Consider the following 20,505-nt stretch of genomic DNA (forward strand, 5'->3'; position numbering starts at 1 on the left):
GGAAGTAGCCAGAATGAAAACACAGACTGTGCGCCTGACACTCCCTCTGCCCACACTCATAACAGACAGATGGCTTTGCTGATGCCACTTATCTCTCTCTCTTTTTTTTTTCCTTCCTTGCACGTCAACCTTCATTTCCCCTCTGAATAACTTCTGACATTGCCGCTTCTTTTATAAAGCTACAGGGATGACACCTGGTCCAAATTATATTGCATTAAAATACTACGAGTGTGTATATTTTCACAATGGGTAGCCACAGTGGGATTCAAACCCCTGACCCAGGGTCACTGCCATCGCCGCTGAGCAACAAAGACAAGCGTTGAACGTATACATCTCACAGATGGAGACCGTAGAAGCAGCTGCCCAGTGCCTTTCAAAGCAGAATCTCCACACAGTTCTTACTTATGGCCTGACTGGCTGCATATGACATCACTGGAAAGGCACGTTTCCTGGACTATTGCTATTAGAAGTGCATTGTCTGTTGAAAGGAGTGTGATGCCTCAAGTCTATAACATAATAGACACACTGAGATGGGCTGAACAGACATGGAAGAATGACTGACGGACTAAAGCCTGAACTCTGAAAAGTTAATGGCTTTAAATTATGTTAAGAGGAGTCTTTCATTGTCAAAACTGTTCTGCTTGAAACCTGATTTGCCTTTTGTGGTGCAATCTGATATGATTAAAGGGCATTAAAAGTTTCAGTCAAGCATCTTGAAGAAATTAAATGTGACCATATTTTACAGTTAAACCTTGTTTTCATTGGCCGTTGTGATCTCCTTTGAAGGACAAAAACATAGATCAGGAATGACAGGAATGAGTCTGTGAAACAAGCCCATACAATATTACAATATGACTTTAAAATTTAAAAAAAAATACAGCTGAAGTGATCACATTACACATTTCAGCTTCTTAATTATGAACTTGGATTAAAAATGTCACCCCAAGACATTTCCCAAGAATGTTTCTCTCCCATACAAAGGAGTCATAAATTATGAAGGTGTTTCACGGTTAAGCAGAGCCTGAACATGGATGTAAATCATGCTTAGATACCTTCACCTTAGATCATTCCCAACATCTCAGGTTTCTCAAGGCAGGGGTCATGAAAACAAAAGCTGTGGGAATAGAAACCTGTCAAGTGATTGTTGTGCAATAACTCAACAGTTGACGTAACGCCAAAACACACGACTCTATCTATACTCTGTGATCACATTAATAGAGAGATCCATCATACTAGTCTTTTAATTTTTACTGCCTCGCCTGAAGATAAAGCAGATCAGCTGTGGGTGCTCAATAAGGCAGTCGAGCGAGGCTGACTCATCCTGTTACTTTAAACTCTCACTCAGTGGCTGACACTTCCTTAATAAGATCAGGATCACTGCTCCTTTAACTTGGACACCCCCTGAGGACTAAGAACAGGAGGTGAGGTTTTAACATAGGTCCTTATGTTCATATGTGCACCTTCAAATATACTGATGAGCACTGAACTTGACCTCCAGTGACTTAACACAGTAAGAGCAAGTTGGATTTTCTGGGTGTGACTATAACTGAGTGTCATTAAAAAAAGACTGCATGCTCAGTTAATTCACCCACATTACCGAAGATTATAGAAAATACAACTTCCTTCCTCTGTTGAACTGTAGCCTCCACAGATTCCCGTGAATGCCAGGATATTATGTTTCACTGCAACACTACTACAGGTTGAGCAAACAGATCATTCTTTGGCAGAGCACCAACATCAACAACAATCAAGCTCCAAGGAAAGCCAAATAGGGTGTGAGAATGTGCACAAGTGCAATGATAAGTGTAGATGTGAATTTTCTTTAGAAGACAAGAGAAGAGAAGAATTACAAAATATGGGATAATGACGGGTGCTTTCTTATATACTGTTTCCTGCCAGCCTCACCTTCATGATGAAACCAAAATAGAGGTAGCTAAAGGCCAACAAAGGAGGCAGCACAAGGGCCACTGAAGGAAACTGGGTTTAAAACAAGACAAAAAAATTGACTAAACCCTACAGCTCCAAAAATATGCCTCCTTAACCTGAGACAACCTATGGTCCTGACCATGCCGTTCCTGGAGACAAACGCTCTGTGCCTTGTAATTCCTTGATGCGGATAAAACAACAGTAGCATGGTTGATTCAAAGATCAGGGATGTGTGCCCCTCCCTGTGTCCTGCGGTCCTCAGACTGTGTTAAACCAAGAGATCAGACACTCGTAATCTCCCATTGTCCCGTCCTGGGTAGACGATAGGGTCCTACCATGGCCCACTTTAGCAAGCAGGGCCATCTGCAGAGTCACAGATGGTCTCACAGGTTCCCACATTGTGATCCAGGGTTAACCTGATATGATCTGGTTTTACCAAAATGAGAAAGTCGTGCACTTCACAAGCCTGCACACTCACAAGAGGGAGAGGAAAAACAAAGAACCTGTTTCTGCTTTTGATAAGACATCATAATCTGCCTAGGTATGCAGTTGGGTATTTATTATATTTTTAAGTCCAGGATAACACTGCAGCTTTTTTTCACACCGTATCTGCCCCTTCATCACAGCTCACTGTCTCCAACCTGGATCTACTAAAACATGTGCTTTTGATTTTAACATGTTATTCTCATCTGTCAGAATGAGGTTGTCTTTGATCCACCTCTATGAGTTCCCGTTGGCGGTGCACCTCTGAAAACACACACTCACAAAACACCCCAGAGTCAAACTAACAACAAGGTTGAGTACAAAAAGCAATGTCTTTATGACAGGAATGAATGGATGTCATTGGGGTGATGAATGAGGCATTTCTGTCACAAGCTGGTGCCACTGGGGCATTTAATTTGAGAGAGAACAAACAGTGGGGGTAATAAAACAGACACACAGACAGAGACACACTTTAAGGACACATGTAGTGAAAGAATTCAAATCAATAGCCATCAGCATGTTCTGCCAAATGGGTTCAATTGCGACATTTCTTTCTTTAGACAAAGTGCTGCCAAGGTAACAGTCCAGACATAAAGTGAATGGAGGGACTTCCAACTGAAAGGCTCATTCAAATGGGTCCCGTGGCCAAGATGAGCATCGCTGGTTGGCTGCTGGAAGATGAAGCTGCTAGGCATCATCCCAGCATGGGAGAGGTGATCTTGACCTTGTGTAAAGGTGCAGAATGTGGGCTGAGAGATGCCGAGCTCTGACGGGCGAATGCACCCCAAGCTTTGGACAAGTAATGACTCACACAAAACTTCCCAACAGCCGGCCAGCTGGCATGCAGATCGCCTGCACAAAGAGAGACATCTCACCCCAACGCCGGTCTGTTTCAGCGTGGCAGCCTTTCAAACCCTGCTTTCAATTTGATTCACACAGGAGCTTTTATGTCTGATTGTAGTCAGTTAGTCAGGTTTTGCATATGTGATTCCCTTTTTCAATGGAGTCATCCACGTTGGTTCCATTTACTAGCTGGTAGTACTCTGGAAAGTAGATTGTGCAGCTTATCCAGCTCATTCCATTTACCTCAGAAGCAGGAAATTATGTCACATCTGACTCGATGTTGTTCCAGGACTAAATCTGAATCTAAGTATGATAGTCACCCTTAACAAAAGGGTTAATAACTACATATTACATAGTTTTTCACAGATAAAAACACTTGACTGTCCTGTTCTTGTGGGTGGACCATAGCGTGTGTATGACTAATTTAATGACAAAGTAATACTAGATGACACAATATTATCCCAGCTTTCACTACATACCTAGATCCTGCACTGAAAGTTCTCCACTCCAGTTGAAACTTCAACTGAAGTTCAAATGGAAAACACCATTAGACCTTGAGTGTTCTTATCACCAGCAGACATCTTCAAATTCATGTGTGACTGCATGCAAAACATAGTAAAATACATTGGGATGAAACTGACAAGGCATATGTGGAGGTAGTCACAGACACGTGAATACATACTTAGCATACTTTAAATGCAAATGTATCCCAGACTGTTTTAAAGACTATCTAGTCAAATTTGAATGGTGTAAATAGCAGCTTATTATATGAACCAAGATAACAAATAACTTTGTTCCTGTGCAACAATTTACTTGTTGACCTGTATGACAGAGAGTGCATGTGAAAAGCTTCATAACACAGGAGTCACAGATTCCCACAGGCAGGCAGATAAACATCACTGCTGTGGCCTAATACGGAAGCTTAATCACATTTTTTCTGCAAATTTGCAAGACTCTCCTCAATCACAATCAGAATGTCGGGAATTAGACTCAGTCTGTGCCTGGTGAGAAATGTTAAATATATCAATATTAAAACTGAATAAATTACAAGCTTGGTGTTCTGTAAATAAGTGTAAACCTACATGAAAAGATGGTTTAACCTGCAGACTACAAGACTGAATATTACAGATATCACTAACTCAGTTATTCCGAGTGAAAATGAGCATTACAGACAGCCACAATATTCTCCCTGTAAAAATTGACATCACTTGTGACATTCAGGGGTACAGGGTTTTCTGTTTCAGATATCCACAGTTACATTTCTTGCCATTTATTGTTCTTACCAAGAAAAAAAAAAAACCTTTTCAGATATCTATAATATTTTTTTTCTTGTCGTTACAACTCATAATATATACATTGAAATGCTATTTCTAGTAGAAAGTATATTGTGGACATCTTTATTTACAATGTAACTACTACGAATAGGTGAGATGTGGTTTAATTATATGTTACACAAGTGTGATTTTCCTTATTGTTTTGATCAACCTGATTTCCTGTTTAAGCAAATTCCAAGACAGAAAAGTCATAAATGTTCTGATAATAAATTAGTCATCAGACTCACAAAATACTTTAGTACACAGAAAAAGGAAAAAGTTACACACACTGACTCATATGTAAACACACACGTATGTCTGGTTAGAGTTTAGGAGTATTCCTGCAGGAGGAGAGTCCAATGAAAGTCCATGTCTAATGAAAGACACCTTCCACAGCGCTGTGAGCACTGGGTTGACAGCCAACAGATGTGGCTTCTCAGCACACAGACCCCGCTGGTACCAACACAGGAGCATCTTGAGGTACTTTTCCCTTACGCAATGTGGCCGGCTACTGTTTCAAATACAGCCTGAGGGGGGAATACTCCCTTTGGTCGTAGTGATGTGAACATGTCCGCAACAAGATGACCTCCCATTAATCCTGTGATGTAACAGTGGTCAACACCCCTTGGATTTCCCATAAATGACTCGTCATCAGAAGCAGTTTCCAGGAACTTTTTCTCCAGGGTTTGACAGAGGAAACAAAGCAAACCACAACTAAAAAAAGTGAATCTGGTTTGAGGGAACTCTGTGTGAAAAGTGTTCAAATTCTAACACACCTGTGTATATAAAAGAGCTCATGTTTCATAAGAAACAAAACCAAAAGCTTTGTCAGCCATAAAGACCTTATTATACACTTTGCACGGTAGCATCAAAGTCTTATTTAAATGCTAAATCCTGTTTGAAGTCACCTTTGTTCTTTTTTATGTTCTCCCTCATCCTGTCACCCTCAGCTTTCACAGCTTTCCCCAAATAACTGAGGACACTTTCTTCCCAACTGTACAGATCTTCTTTATTGCTGTTTATGTTTTTCAGTCAGTTTCTTATGGATCGTTTTTACCTGCATGCGAGAAACATTAATACTACTGTTTTGGCAACATCATAAAACCAGCAGAAAATGCATGTCTGAGCTATTTAGAAAGCCTTACTGTGGAAATGAAGCATAATCTCTAACACTAAATTGTTTTGTGATGGCTTTCAGCCTGATTGTTGGGAGCTGCCAAGACAGATCACCATAAAATCATCACAAAAGCTGGAGATGGAGGATTTAAATCTGGGTGTGTTAGGGATATTACTTTGCATTTTCTTTTTCCAGTCTTACTCACAGCCTTTGAGGAGGATTAGTGCTGATATACATAATAAACAGAAACACTGATCACTGTGGTAGATTTACATGTGCAGTTTCCCAAATGTGAAACACAATGCTGTAGTATGTTAGAGTCCAGACAGGTGGAGTCAATTATTTGTGCACCTTCATTGTTGAGAAATAGTACTCTGAAACAACACAGCATCTCATTCAGTCCATGGTTTCAGTACTCGGATGTCAGTGGAAGTTCCCTCCAAGTCAGAACTCCCCAATGAGAGAGTGCTGTGAGAACTGCACCCTTCATTTCGTAACTGGATCCATTTCTTGAGAACATGTGGGATAAATTGATATTGAGCTTGAATTTCCTGTTTACTGGTTATTAGATATCTGATGGTGGAGCTGAGTGAGAAACAGACTCTGTGGAACTCCTTAACAACACACAATAAAAAGTGAAGAGATTTACTTGTAAAGTGCATGGCACATGCTACTCTTTTAAGCTAAGCTGCAGTCCATTTGATTATTCATTTGACTCCAGTGTCACTCACAACACATTACGCTTTGAGCTCAGTGCCTTTTTAAACTAAATGAAGTCAAACTAAGTGCCTGATCACATATTAAACCCTGCTAGTTACAGAGGGAGTTATCAGACCTGAGTTTATTTGTGGCCAGTAAATGTTAATTCAGAGCGCTGCTAACTGAAAAGCAGAACATAATGGATAGTAGGTCATCCATTTTTATGGCAAAGCACTTTTTTGCTGCTATAGCAGGATGGTCTCTCCCCCAGTGGGGCTGCTGGGAGCAGGACTGGCTGAATCCCAAAATAAGAAACTGGGATACAGAGCGGAGTGAGAGCGAGAGAGACCCAGAAGCTCGTAGAAAGCGTGCAGTCAGAAGAGGAGAACAAAGTATATGAAGTGCCTGAGGGAGCAGGCAGGCACAGAAAATTACTGGCAAGAATAAAAGATGAACCCGGATGGCGAGGAAATATCCCAGAGGAGGAGGGTGAAAGGAGGGAGGAACAAAAGCCAATGCAGGAGGGTGAAGCTGCATGTGCATCAGTGCACAATGAGCCGGTTGAAGGAGAGACGTCCTCTCACGCTGACCTGTCCAGTGAAGCCTGTGTAGAGGCCTCAGGATGTCCTGGTGCAACAACTAGTCTATCTGAAGCATCTGGAAAGAAAGTTTAACATTTCACCACCGCTGATTTAATCCTCTGTAGATAAAAGACAGGACACTATATATAAAGATACACGTTTGCATTACTACAATATGTAACAGTGTTTCCTGTGGAATTTATCCCTTGGTGTGGTGGTGTGTCATGGGGGGGTGTGCCGGTTGGTTGGTTCCTGTTCTGCATTTTTAAGGAAAGAAACTAACTACATTGCAACAGCATTTTAGTAATTTAATAATAATATTTAATAACAAAAATAGTATTGAGTCATGATACACTCAATGACATAGTCATCTGCAGCGCAGAGTAATGTCTCTGGTAACGCATTTCCAGCAGTTTGTCTAAGTAGAGTTAATGTTGCTCATGTGTAAATGGGCAGTTGATCTGGTAGCGAAAGGCAGCAGAACCAACCGATAAAGATGGAAGACACCAGCACTGCAAACACTGCAACCACTGTTCCGTGTTGTAAAACCTTAAAATTTTAAATTCAAGACTTTCATATGTATAGCTAATGTGTAGGCCTATTATTGATTTTTTTGTATCAAATGTATGGTGTGGCAGCAAGCAGCAGAAACACTGTCTAACAATGGGTTATTGGCTCTTATTTAAGAGCCACTGTTCATGAAATTCTATCCCCCATGAAACTTTCACTTACATTTAGACGTACAGCAGGAGTATAGATCTACAATGTATGCAACACTTCAGCTGAAAGGGAATGTCTTCTTGTTTCTGTATTCAACATGTGGTTAAAACATATCTTTTCAAACATCGTTCAAATATAACCTAAACCCTGACTGGTTTACAACCCTGTCACATCACCCCATCTAGAAGAAAACAACACATAAACCTTGAATAGTAGCATTTGACTCAAGGACAATGCAGCTTTTGCGAGTTTACATTTTATCATGCTACTACTGACTAAAGTGGCAACAGGTGAACTGAAATTTGACAATTCCTGTATTAGAAGGGAGACTATACCTGAAACTTAGCAAAAACAAAACTATGTATGTGTGTGTAAGGTGAATTTGGTTTTAGTTAACAAGTTAAAAAATATGTTACATTAACTAGCATTAAAGATTTTATTGAGGAAAAACTTAATGGTGTAGCAGTTGTAGAATATGGTTAGGATCTATAAATGCTCTATAGAGACATTTAAAGAGCCAATATGTTACTAATACATATACTAAAAAGGAACTAGTTAATGGTGAATATGTAGCTTAGAATAAAGTGTTGGAAAGTGTCTCTACAGTGATGCAGTTCATTCAAGGAGAGGTGTTAAAGTGATGAGAAACCTCATCACAGAAACCACCCAAACCTCTGTATCCAGGTCACTGGTGCATGTTCACAAACACTCCACCAGCCTCTTACAGGGCGCCTACCACCACTCACACTAAAAGTGTAAATCAGTGTGACAAGTGAGGGCCCACAGGATGGTTCAAACACAGCAGGAAGCAGATAAGACCACGGAGAGGGAATCTGGCCTGGGATGACAGAAGACGTATGAGGAGAGCAGAGAAGCAGCTTATTAGACCAGACAGCCGTTTGCCCTGAACAAAGCGGAAAATAAAAACTGGCACATGCTTTTGGACTGAGGCGTCATCAATAGTGATGGTTGTTCTAGCTCTTGTTAAATGTAATTACTATTTCAGATGGGTAAACTTCTCCACTTCTGAATGACTGAATGAAGAAGGATTTCATCGGTTAAAGAGAATACATCTGAAAAATAAAATTAATTCCATCCTACTAAGTGCGTCCTGTTAATTTGGACTTTGGACAGACATAGCAAACCTGTACCTTTTATCCAGAGAAACTAGGTAGCTCTAAATATTCTGTTCTGCTGGTGCTGGATATAATGTAATTTTAAAAAAGCCTTACAACATTGGAGACACATATTCAACCAAAAAAATCAAATCTCTAAACTAAAACTCTTTGCAGAAACTGCTGAGTGCACTGTGTACACACACCCTCACATCCACAGGTGCTTTCTTTTTAGATAGTATGATGATGGATGAAAAGCCTCTTTCAACTTTAAAGCTTCAACAGACTGATCCGTGGGCTCGTATACTGGCACGAGGTGAAGGGAGTTCACATTCCACTTGAATCCCAGTCTAAACACCTGCACGTAAAGACTACAAACTCACATATGTTTCCTTCCTGTTAAAATACCAAGTCATTTTCTTCTCACATTTTCCCATCACACAGTATTTTAGCAGCTTGGGCTGACTTTGTCGTGATGGGATTTGAGGATTTTTTCAAGTGGTCTTTAACAAATTTAGACTTGAACACATAGATCATACTATATGATTTTGATATCTGATGACTACTTCAGTATCATGGGAGCAATTATCCAATTCAAGGTTCTTTCTATACCGCTGTGACTTGTTATCAGCTCAGATCCTTTATCTCTCACTTCCTACTAATCTCTCCCCACAGATAGTGAGCCAACTGTTCACGTGGTGCAAAATCAAGCTCAGAAGACTTCACTTTTTTATCTCCTCGTCTAGCCCTGTTCTCTGTTAGAAGTCCATTGCATAATATTTAAGTCTTTGTGACACCGGTGGCCCTGGGAGGAGGGGACTAGGAGATGAACACAAAAGCAAAGCGGGAGATCATATCATTTAAAGACAGAATGTGTAAGGCGAGGACACCCGTGCAGGTGGCCTGAAAAGCCTTTGGCTATCGGCGGCAAGACAATAGTTTTACAGCCCTGTAAGCTGTCAATATTTCTCCAGGTTGCCACGGAAAAGAATGTGGTTGAGTGCTATAAACTCCACGCTACAGTAAAGTCAATTTGACCTGAAGTCAGACATGTATTTATTTGATCTTTGGAGAAAATCTTTTAGTCTAAGCCACAGATTTAACAATAACAGCTACATGTGGGTTCAGACATAAGCCAGATGTTTCAGAGGCAGGGACAAAGGGGATCACTTCCCTAATGTTGAACAAATAGAGGTTAGCTTAGTTCCATTACATGCATACTTGTGTAAATTGCCGTCAGTGGAGGGATACTTTTTGCAGAGACAGATTCATTTTTTACCACAGGGATGCAACTAACGTTAGTTTGATAATTATTTTTTGGAATAGTCAATGAGTTTTTTGGTTTGTAAAAAATGTGGAAAAATACTGAACTGTGCATTCTGAGGAAAAAGTCATCCTTAAATGTCTATCAAAACAGTTGCTGATTAATTCAATAGCTGACATAATCATATCATTAATCCTATCAGCTCTACAGGTTATGATTCTTATAGTTTAAATACTGACATGACACTCAGAGTTTTAAATACTTAAATTTCATAGTATTTTGCTACAGCTTAATGTATCAGAGGACTTGGTGCTAGTAAATCACAAAAACAATGCAAAAATAGTCGTGTGGTTGGTTATTTAAGGCCCAGTGCTTCTTCCGCCATTAGTAATAGACTAAACAGAAGAGTTCGTTAAGTTATTGAGTTGACTGGAGGTTCAGTCATCTCCGGCCTTGGTCTGAGTGGGTTTTGCTTGTCTGCTGACCTGTGGCTATTCAGTATCATGTCAAACGTTAAATCCACTCTAATTGGCCGGTCAAGTCTTTAGAGGCTGAGTGATAAGCAAGATGGAGGCGGCTGTGTTTGCTCTTTTGTGTTTTGAAAGGGGTGTTTAGAGGGGGTTGGGAGGTCAGCAAGCTTTTGAGGTCAGGGGTAGATGACTTTGCCCCCCCTTTCTACCTTTTCTTCAGGACAAGCTTGAATTGTCCCCCTGGTGCCTCAGAACTCCATTAAGACTTCTGGGGGATGGTATTTCATTAGTGTAAGTTTGTATGTCAGAGAACATATACACCTTGGGGTGAGAAGATATCTTATCATGACCCTCGATTTCTGCAGAAAAAAATAATCCCCTCTCGCAAAGACAACAAACCAGAGTTTAGCCTTCTTAGCAAGAACCTGACATTAGAATAACAATAAAGCATTAAGCAGGAATTTTTCACATGCGTACATACATTCCAGTGCAGATGAATTGTTATTTTTCTGCATGATAAACACAAATGTTCGCCTATGCACCTGAAAATATACAGAAAAGGGAGAGGGATTTAAGGTGAGCATGTAGACGCCACCACTCAGAGGCACTTGCTCTCATGGAGGGTCCTACCGCAGGAACGTAAAGTGTAATCGTTCACACATTTCCCTCAAAGCAAAGTAATAAAAAACCTTAACCCTAATTTTAACTAAATGTCTCCTTCCAAAAACAAACACAGACCTAACGCAACTCCAGTTTCACCCCATCTCCCTAATCACACCAGTCATCCAGTCCAATTTAAGGAGCACGTGTGGGGGGCAAGGTCCCAGAAGTGCAGGCGAGTGCTGTGGTTTCCTGGTCACTGGTTTGTTGGAATGCTTGACTTGACAGAACGGTTCAGCAGAAACCACTTCAATCGAAGGCCAGGCAATCCACCGAGGGCTGAGACGCACACAGAGTTAATGTAGAACCTTATGAGGGAAGAAGGCTTCTGTACTGTACCTTAAAAATAATCTGCTGACAAATGCTTAAACTCTATTATCAGGTTACGATGCAAAATACTGAACAAAGCCCTTGGTTTGTACATCCTTCTTCCAAAACTGCAAAGTCAGAGTGCAAGCAGAAAGTACAATAAGAAACTTTACAGTGCATAATTAAAAGGGATGACATCAGCTATAAGACACATCAGTGAAAACAGCTAGCATCAAGGCTGTCTAGGTCTTTTTGGTGTCTGTCTGGGAGGATGGGGGTTGGTGAGGAATGAGTGAGCAGGTCTTTGAAATCTGCTCTATAATTAGCAGGGGTACTATATCAATCGCAGGCTGTCTGGACCTGCAGAAATATGCATTCAGTTGTGATAATGAAAGAGAGAAGGCAGGTAGAGGTTCCTGATCCTGAATGTGATCTAGGATGTGTCATATATTTCCTTCTGATTAATTCTGTGACTTTTTGTCTGTAAAGAAACTACAACTTGTGGCACCAATTTCTTTCCCCAACTAATCATACCATGTGTTTAACTTGGCTTCATAATAAATAATAATAATATATGACATCACAGAAGATGACGCTACAGACCGGATTAAATCCAACAAAGGATTCTAGAGTATTTTTATCCACAAAGCACTATCAGGGAGCTATAACATTGACTTATATTGACCTCGGATGCAATGTGCATTGACTTGTTGTTGCAGCCTCACTTAGTAAATCAAAGTCACAGTAATGGCTGCACTGGGTCAATAAAATGCAGAAGGGGAGGACAGTCAACGGGCTTATGTGGTTTCCCAGTCCCAATCACTCAAACACAGAGTATAGTAGCAAAGATGTGTTACTGACGTCCACAAAAACTTTCATTCGAGGCCGGTGAACCTCACAGCTCTCATGAACGTCACTATGAACGTACGTCACACTGCTAAAGTGAAAGACGGGCTGTGGAGCGAAGAAACAAGTAAACAGACAGGACGGCGACTACAGAGCAAAAAATAGATGGTGCTGAATCTTATGCCAGGGGTTGTTTAAACTAGTGGAAAAAGCAGTTTAACGCTTGAAGCATAATTTACTGCTAAGCGCAGTAGTGAGAAAGTGTGACCGCTACAGGCTTTGGTGTTTTTCTAAATGTTACATAATAAGTAGTATGTCAAGCAAATTCTTCAAATTCTACACACTTAAGTTTAGCCTTTTCCTCAAGCACTAGCATACATGCATTATGCTTATTTTAAAGGTGAGATCATTGCTGCTCCTGCTCATCCTTTATGCAGGCTGTATTTATCATGTTTAATATATTTACATTTAAATTATTTGTACACAACAATTGCACATACACAACCATGAAAATATTTTTGGTCAGATGGCATGTCTTATCACTGAAATCACTACTTCAGTCATGAGATCTTTCTTAGTGATGCTCGTGCATTATGTTTAGCATGATCCATACTGTGCAGAAGGAACATGTACAATGGAAATAAGACACAATAACATAACTGTTCTGTATTCTGTGAAGCTCTGGGTCCACTGCTCTCCTCTATTTGGTATTGTGAGACAGTCTCTGATGCGGTTTTTTCAAGGAATTTGGTAAACTGCCAGCCATGTGCTCTTGGACCAGAAAAGCCAGAGGGCCACTTACCGCCACAAGTATTACTGCTCCCCCTCCACTCTTAGCCAGTGTAACTTAAAACCCAGCAGAGTGCTCTAACATGGGACTCTACTATAGAGCCTGGTCTGGCTGAGGAGCTCTGATGGTAGTCCAACACAGACGTTGATGGGGTGTCACAGGAGAGCTGTCCAAACACAAGGCCGAGGGATACATGCCAGGCGCCTCGGGTGTATGTGTGTGAGTGTTTGAGTGTGTGAGAGACGAAGGATAACACTGAGGGAACGACGCAATGCAAACTTCAGATCTACAAAATGATGTACCTTCCTGTCAGTTTCCACGTTTACTGAAATATTTCGTAGTACGTGCATTACAGTATCTTATGTACTCTTTGGTTGCATGCCACTGTGTTTACAGCCATGTCAATCAATTATGGACAGTAAGAGCATCATTTAGGCATCTATATATGGCATACTAAGTGGAGCTCTAGGATAGCTGGTCTTGTTGATATAGAGTAAAAAGCTCGATATGAGATAGCGAGTGAAAGTGAGACGCCTCATGTCCTGCAAACCAAGCTGTTTGACCTCAATATGTCACATCTCAGGCAGCATTTAAAAACATGCCTGCATACAAATACAGTAACAGCACACCATAGCAATGCAAATAGTGGCTCTCAGATGCAGCAGTAGTAAACTCCTCCAAAACAAAAGGGTCCGTAACAAGATTCATGATACCTTATCGGTGTTCCAATAAGTGATTATCCAATATGGCGAATCTGCAGCTGTGTCCTTCAGCTTCAGCAGTCATCCTATGGACACGTCCCGGCCATGTCATAAAAGCCCACCCCCACCCACGGAGTTCTCTGTGCCTTGAACTGCTCCATTTACACTAATTGTGATTCAGATGAGGGTGGGCTCTGTTGTTTAAGGCTGCCCCTGACACCATTAATATGAAAAGCACAATTAAGAGTAATTAGGCTTTTCCAGGCAAAAAGGGTTATCTGGCAATACTGCACGGAAGATCAGTCTTACAACAGCATGTAGGGTGGAAGGATTAGACTAGTCAACTGCTTCAAGCTTATGATATGATGTGAATTTCATGGAAAAATGTGCCCATGTTGACTTTTGGCACCAACTCTACACAGCAGCTGAAAAACAAAAACTGAGATGTGGAAATGCAACTGATCAAAACAACACTATTACTCATTAATAGACACAACTTCATAGCAGCTTTGTACTGTTTTGTAGATATAAGGAGCTGAGATATCTGAAGGGAAAGGAAAACTGATTAACTGCTTAGAAAGTTGATGCACTCTTCAGTGCTTTTTGTTTCACTTTAAATCAGGTTTAAAAGGGGCCCGGCCTGTGTTTTGGTTTCAGGAGATATCCATAAAGGACATAAATACCTTGAGGGAACCTAACTCATTCACAGACCACAGGAAGCACAGTCCAGGGGAACAAGCAAAGACTTGCAAAACCTAAACTAAGGAAGAGTAAATCCACTTATAGAAGAAATACCATCCTGTGCTGAAAAAAGGCACACACAGCTTTCCTAAGTGCTCCTTGAAGAGTGTATTTAAACATAAACACACAGCAATATCAAAACACCCCCAGTTACCTTCGCAAGAAGCGAGGGGATGGGGGGTAAAGGAGGGGGTGCAGAGAGATTAAAAGAACCAGGCGATGGCCACATGCTGGGTTATCAGGGTAATGAATTCTTACTGTCAGCCAGCACATGAAAGAGGGCAACTAAGAGGAGAGCACAGCATGAGGCTGAACTTTGAAAGAGGCATCCACAAGTCAGAGCAAAACACTGTTGCACATAAAGTTGGAATAAGTTTGTTTTCAGATACAGCCCTCATTTTAACCCTATTTATACACATTAGTAATCACCTTTGACCAGGTGCAATGAATTTGAGACCCACTTCATCACACTTTCACAATCATTTTATGAGAAGAGGCACAAATATTTTATTCAACAGAGTTCATTAAAAAGACTGGGTAATTTGGGCTTTACAGGTAAGAAGTCCCGTTTAAGACTGGAGCACTGTCATTTTTACCTCTGCTGTGCGTCCACTTGAGTTATAATATTGACTAGCATGTTTTAATGGACTCAAGAGGCTAAAGGCAATGTAATAAATGAGTAGGACATACAGGTTGACAGCAGACTCCATCTTAGACTAAAGTGACTAAAAACAGTGATATGAAAGGTGCCCTGAATGCAACATATAAAACTGCAAGGATATAAACCCTTCACAGAAACTTACTCTGTCCTGGTTACTGGTTAAAAAACTGCACTAATAGCTGATGTAAATTAGTTTTTTCACCGACTTTCATCTATTTGTTTTTGTTTTTCTTAATTCCTCCTCCTCGCGCTCCTCTCTCTCGGGGCAGCGCGCGGCCAGGTTGTGCGCGTGCAGCCTCATTCTGAACCAGACGCACCAGTGAAAGCGGACCAGGGTCGGGCGGGACTACTTACGCACTGCCTCCTGTTTGGGGTCCAGTTCCGTGCAGTTCTGCTGAAGTTCATTAATCTTACTCTGGAGTCTCCTGACCCGCTGGTTGGTGGTCGTGAGGTCTCCCTCCAGCTCCTGGAATATGGAGCAGGCATGTCTGGCGAGGTCCGACAGCTGCCGCAAGGTCCGAGATAGAGCCACATTACTGATGGAGACCAGGTCCTCGAACAGCAGACCCTCCTCGTTTGGGATTTGATACCTGCACAGTAACTGAGGTTCCACGACTCGTTTGGCAAATGGCATGTTGGTGCGGGCCGGGGAATAAATCCGACAAAAGTGACCCGAGAGTGAGTCCAAAGTAGTTGTCTCCCCTCGGCCCCTGGTCCGGTTGGTATCGACTCAGCCGCTGATGCCCCCCATCCTTTCATTTGCTGGACAGGACTGTTGTGTTCCTCGCTGCTGCGCCGGTCATCTGCTGTCCTACTGCTGCTGTGTTTTCACTGCTCAAGTAGAGGTGGATTTTAAAAACGGGCGGAGGGGAAACACGGAGCGGATCAGGGCGGTCCTGGATCCGGACTCTGACGCTCACGTGCCGCTGTGTTGGCTCCACAGGCACCAGAGAAGAATAAGCCCAGGTGCTTTTACAGCAGGGGTCTCAAACTCAGGTTCTATCATGGGCCACATTCAGCCAGGTTTGATCTCCAGTGGGCCGGACCAGTACAATATTAGCATGATAACCTGTAAATAATGACAACTCCAAATGTTTGTCTTTGTTTTAGTGCAAAAAACCCCCATTAACCCTTTCATGCATTGTGGTCACTCCAGTGGACAGTTATTCTACAGCTTTTCTATTGTTTATTCATGGGTTTTGTTGTTTTAGTTCCATATCAGCCAACAGAGTGGAGTTTACGCATCATCCCACACACTGCAATTCATACAATTACTGTAACGTTGCTGTTCTTGATAAACCTGATCTGCAGTGACATGTTTTAGTGCAAATCAGTTGCTAATTATTAGACTGTATTTAACAGTTTTCTAAAACAAAATGTTTTTGTTTGTTTTTTTCTCCATATTTTCTCCATGAAATGAGTAATAACTAGCATTAGAGTATGATAAAATGTGAGAAAACATCAGATTAGCTGCATTAAAAATGTTTTTATTTAATAGTTTTCACACAGTTTATCGCTTTCTGATGATGAGTTTTAAATGCATGTTTCTTTGCTTCAAAAATTCAACACATGGTGTCCAGCTGAGTGGGCATATTTGTAACTCCATGAAAAATAGGTTCATAAAAAAAAAAAAAAAAAAAAAAAAAAAAAAAAAAATCAATTTCATTGTTTTTTAATGCCTAAAGAGGAAAAAAAACACTCAAGAAAAAAATATTGACTAAGGTTCTCATAATTCATGCATGAAAGGGTTAAATTATGAAAATACTTACTTTTATAACGTAACAATCCAAACAAAAAAGATCTGAACTAGAAAAACACTAGGAGAGTGCAGACCTCCGCCAAGGCAAATCAGTACCCCCCCCTTCCTTGTGCCAGTATCAACATTTCCTGAAATTTTCATCCAAATCCATCCATAATTATCCATAACAGACAGACAGACAGACAGACAGACAGACAGACCAACGCCGACAAAAACATAACCTCCTTGGCGGAGATAATAACCTGAAAGAAATGGAAATTTCTCAAGAAAAATAAGTGCAATTTTAACAACATTATGCCTCAACTTATCATCATCATACATGTGCATTGTGGATCGGATCTACAAAGACACTAAACAGAGTAATAGGGAGGAAATAGTTAAAATGTTAACATTGTTCTTACTTTTCTTTATACATTTCAAGTTGTTCATATTTGTTCACATTTTGTTGTTACAGGATAGTTTATAAAGGTAAATATTTTCATAATTTAATGTTATTTTTTGCGCTTTGAAGTTGTCATTATTTATAGGCATAATGTAATACTATTTTTTTTTCACATCAAACCGAGAAAAAAATATGGAGTCGTTATTTTTTGTAGGTTATTCTGCTGTTATTATTTGACTGTAGATCATATTGGTTTGTATGTGGAACCTGAACTAAAATGAGTTCCACAGCCTTGACTGTGGAATTTTTGCATTTTGCAAATTCATCCCACGGGCTGCATTGGAACCTTTGGCGGGCCGCATTTGGTCCACGGGCTGCATGTTTGAGACCCCTGTTTTGTAGTGTAAAAGTGAAATGATAAGAATACAATGAAGTGCAAAGCATTTAAACTATACTTATTCCAAGACCAGTGCAACCTTTACCAAAGGTCTATCTGTTATGTGTAAAGATATATAACTTTGTGGTAACTTCCAAATGATTTTTTCTCCACATTTAAACTGTCCTATGTGTTTTCTCAACATTAATTAAAATAAAACAGAATACCAGTACAAGATATAAGATCAAATCATGCTAAAATCATAAGAAGTATGCAAATAAGGCACAGTACAGATAAAATCAATACATACATGCAAATGATAAATGATAAGAATACAATGAAGTGCAAAGCATTTAAAACTGTACCAATGCAACCTTTACCAATCGTCTATCTCTTATGTGTAAAGATATATAACTTTGTGGTAACTTCCAAATGATTTTTTTCTCCACATTTAACCATTTCTACGTGATTTCTCAACATTTATTAAAATATAACAGAATAACAGCATAAGGTATGAGATCAAATCATGATAAAATCATAGAATAGAATAGAATAGAATAGAATAGAATAGAATAGAATAGAATAGAATAGAATAGAATAGGAAAAAACCCCCAAAACATTTATTGTCCACCAAGAGGGGAAATTGTTCTTGGCTCTCCAATGTACAGCATACAGTACCAAGATAGTGCCTAAAAGCAGAATAGAATCATAAGAATAGTTCTAAATGTATAAGATATCTTGGCTCAATAAAAAAAAAAAACATTTGGAGACAAAAAAAAAAAAGAATCATAAGAATAATTTAAAAAAGAAGAAAAATTTGAATAAATATTTAACAAATAAAATACAGTATAGATAAAAACACTAAAAACAGACAGTCCATGGTATTATTTTGGTCACTTAGTGGAACTGAGGAAGTTAAAAGCATACAATATAATTTTGGTGCATTTTAATATTCTGAATTTTTCCATGAAATTCAGATATTTTAATTTTCTGACCATAATGATGTTTCTAAAAACAGAAGGAAAAGAGACTTTTTCAGCAGAATATATCATTAACTTAACATAACACCAACCATCTACAATTAGTGTCATTTAGCAAACTATATTTTTACTAGTAAATCAATGCTGCAGAAGATGTCACTGTCCATGTTTAGTACAAAGCCTCTGAACATCCAAATGGGTCATATCTGCTGCCACTGAAAAGATGAGAAACTGGATTTTGTTGGAATTACTTAAATGTATTGATAGGATTAGTGGTTCACAAGTTATTAAATGTGTTAGATCAGTAGATTTTGGTCAGCAGAGATTGTTTAGGTCTTTGAGGGTTAATCTGTGTTTTTCCTTTCCAGTATAAATTTACATGCAAAGGCCTATATGACACCTGCCAGAAACTGCAGAATATACTGTACATAAACCCAAAAGAATAGATGGAGTGGTATAGAAAAACGCATATTAAAGAGGAATGCACCAATATGAACATGCATTTTGACTTGTGTTTCATTCATCATATTTCATGTTTTGTCTGATCACCTTAACTTCATTTGTAAATATGTATCCATTACTCACATTCAGGCTGCAAAGAAAAAGTTGGAATATTGGCATTATTATATTTTTTAGGACTAATAATGGCTTAAAATAATGGAAAAGACTGATTGAAAGCAGATGGTGTGATTAAGGTGAATGTACTCAGCAATTTGTCAACAAAAGTCTGAGAAAATTATTGAGATGTTAAAAAAAAACCAATGTCCTCAAAGAAACATAAGAAGGGATTTGGATATTTCACCCTCTGGTGCAGAACAGAATTAAGAGATTCAAGGACTTTGAATGTATTGCAGTGCATAAACCACAAAGGTTCAAGTCTAAGCCGAACACCCGTGATCTTTGATCCTCAAACGGTGCTGCATAAATAACCGTCAGTCATCTCTAGCTGATAGAAACACATGGGCTCAGGATTACTGTGCCAAACCTTTATCATGCATGGAGTGGAGATCAGTTAACATCTGTTTTAACCCCTCAACGTCGGTAAGAAACATGGATCTCTGCTGGTCATCGTGCACTATGACACTGAAAGGAATATTTTCAGTTTTTGATCAGCAACATAAAACATTTCAACTAGTGTCCTGTGGTTGTAGATGACTTTTAATTACTATGTCTAAGTTTCAAATGTGGCATCAGAGAGACTGTTTATGAAATACACAAATTGAAATGTATCCAGGACAATCAGTGCATTGTGGGTGAAGATCAAGACCTACTTCTCATGCAGGCTGTGTTTGGTAAAAACCACATTTGGATTATTATGTGTATGACATCACCCAGTCCAGTTCACCCTTAGTACTGCAGACACAAGCAAGGATCTTGATGTGGATTGCATGAAATACCAAAGTAAGGTATAATAGCTTTTAACTCAGGTAATTCCAAACAGATCACTTTTTGCACAGCTTTGTTTACTCTATCTGAAACTCTGAGGAACCCTATTACTTTTCTAGCTGCCTGTAGAGGTTAATGTTTGCGTTTACTTCCGTATGCAGACCTGACAGTGTAGGCCGAGCTTCATTCACATTTGCTGAATGAGTATTTAGCTAAATCCCAGCTGACGGGGCCAGAATCAGAGGTGACAGCCTAAAGCCCTTCCTGTGGCCTAACTAAAGTCCACACCAGAAATGCAACCTTTGCAAAGCCCACTGTTGGACAAAGGAGGGACGAGGCAAATGGCATATGTCGTCATCTTTGAGTAATGGTGCTGCAACAAA

At 39.9% G+C, this 20,505-nt stretch overlaps 1 protein-coding gene across 4 annotated transcripts in view; it reads right to left on the minus strand.

The window, feature by feature from the left end:
• Positions 1–16,041, minus strand: part of nhsa (Nance-Horan syndrome a (congenital cataracts and dental anomalies)) — a 59,801-nt gene extending 43,760 nt beyond the window's left edge. For all 4 annotated transcript variants that reach the window (XM_030132253.1, XM_030132250.1, XM_030132252.1 and 1 more), the window contains exon 1: positions 15,594–16,041. In XM_030132253.1, the coding sequence (XP_029988113.1) occupies positions 15,594–15,873 (280 nt within the window). In that variant the 5' untranslated portion in view covers positions 15,874–16,041. The remainder of the gene's footprint in view (positions 1–15,593) is intronic.
• Between the last annotated feature and the right edge of the window lie 4,464 nt (positions 16,042–20,505).

This window comes from Sphaeramia orbicularis, chromosome 4 (assembly GCF_902148855.1).
Source record: "Sphaeramia orbicularis chromosome 4, fSphaOr1.1, whole genome shotgun sequence".
In the NCBI taxonomy this organism is placed as follows: Eukaryota; Metazoa; Chordata; class Actinopteri; order Kurtiformes; family Apogonidae; genus Sphaeramia; species Sphaeramia orbicularis.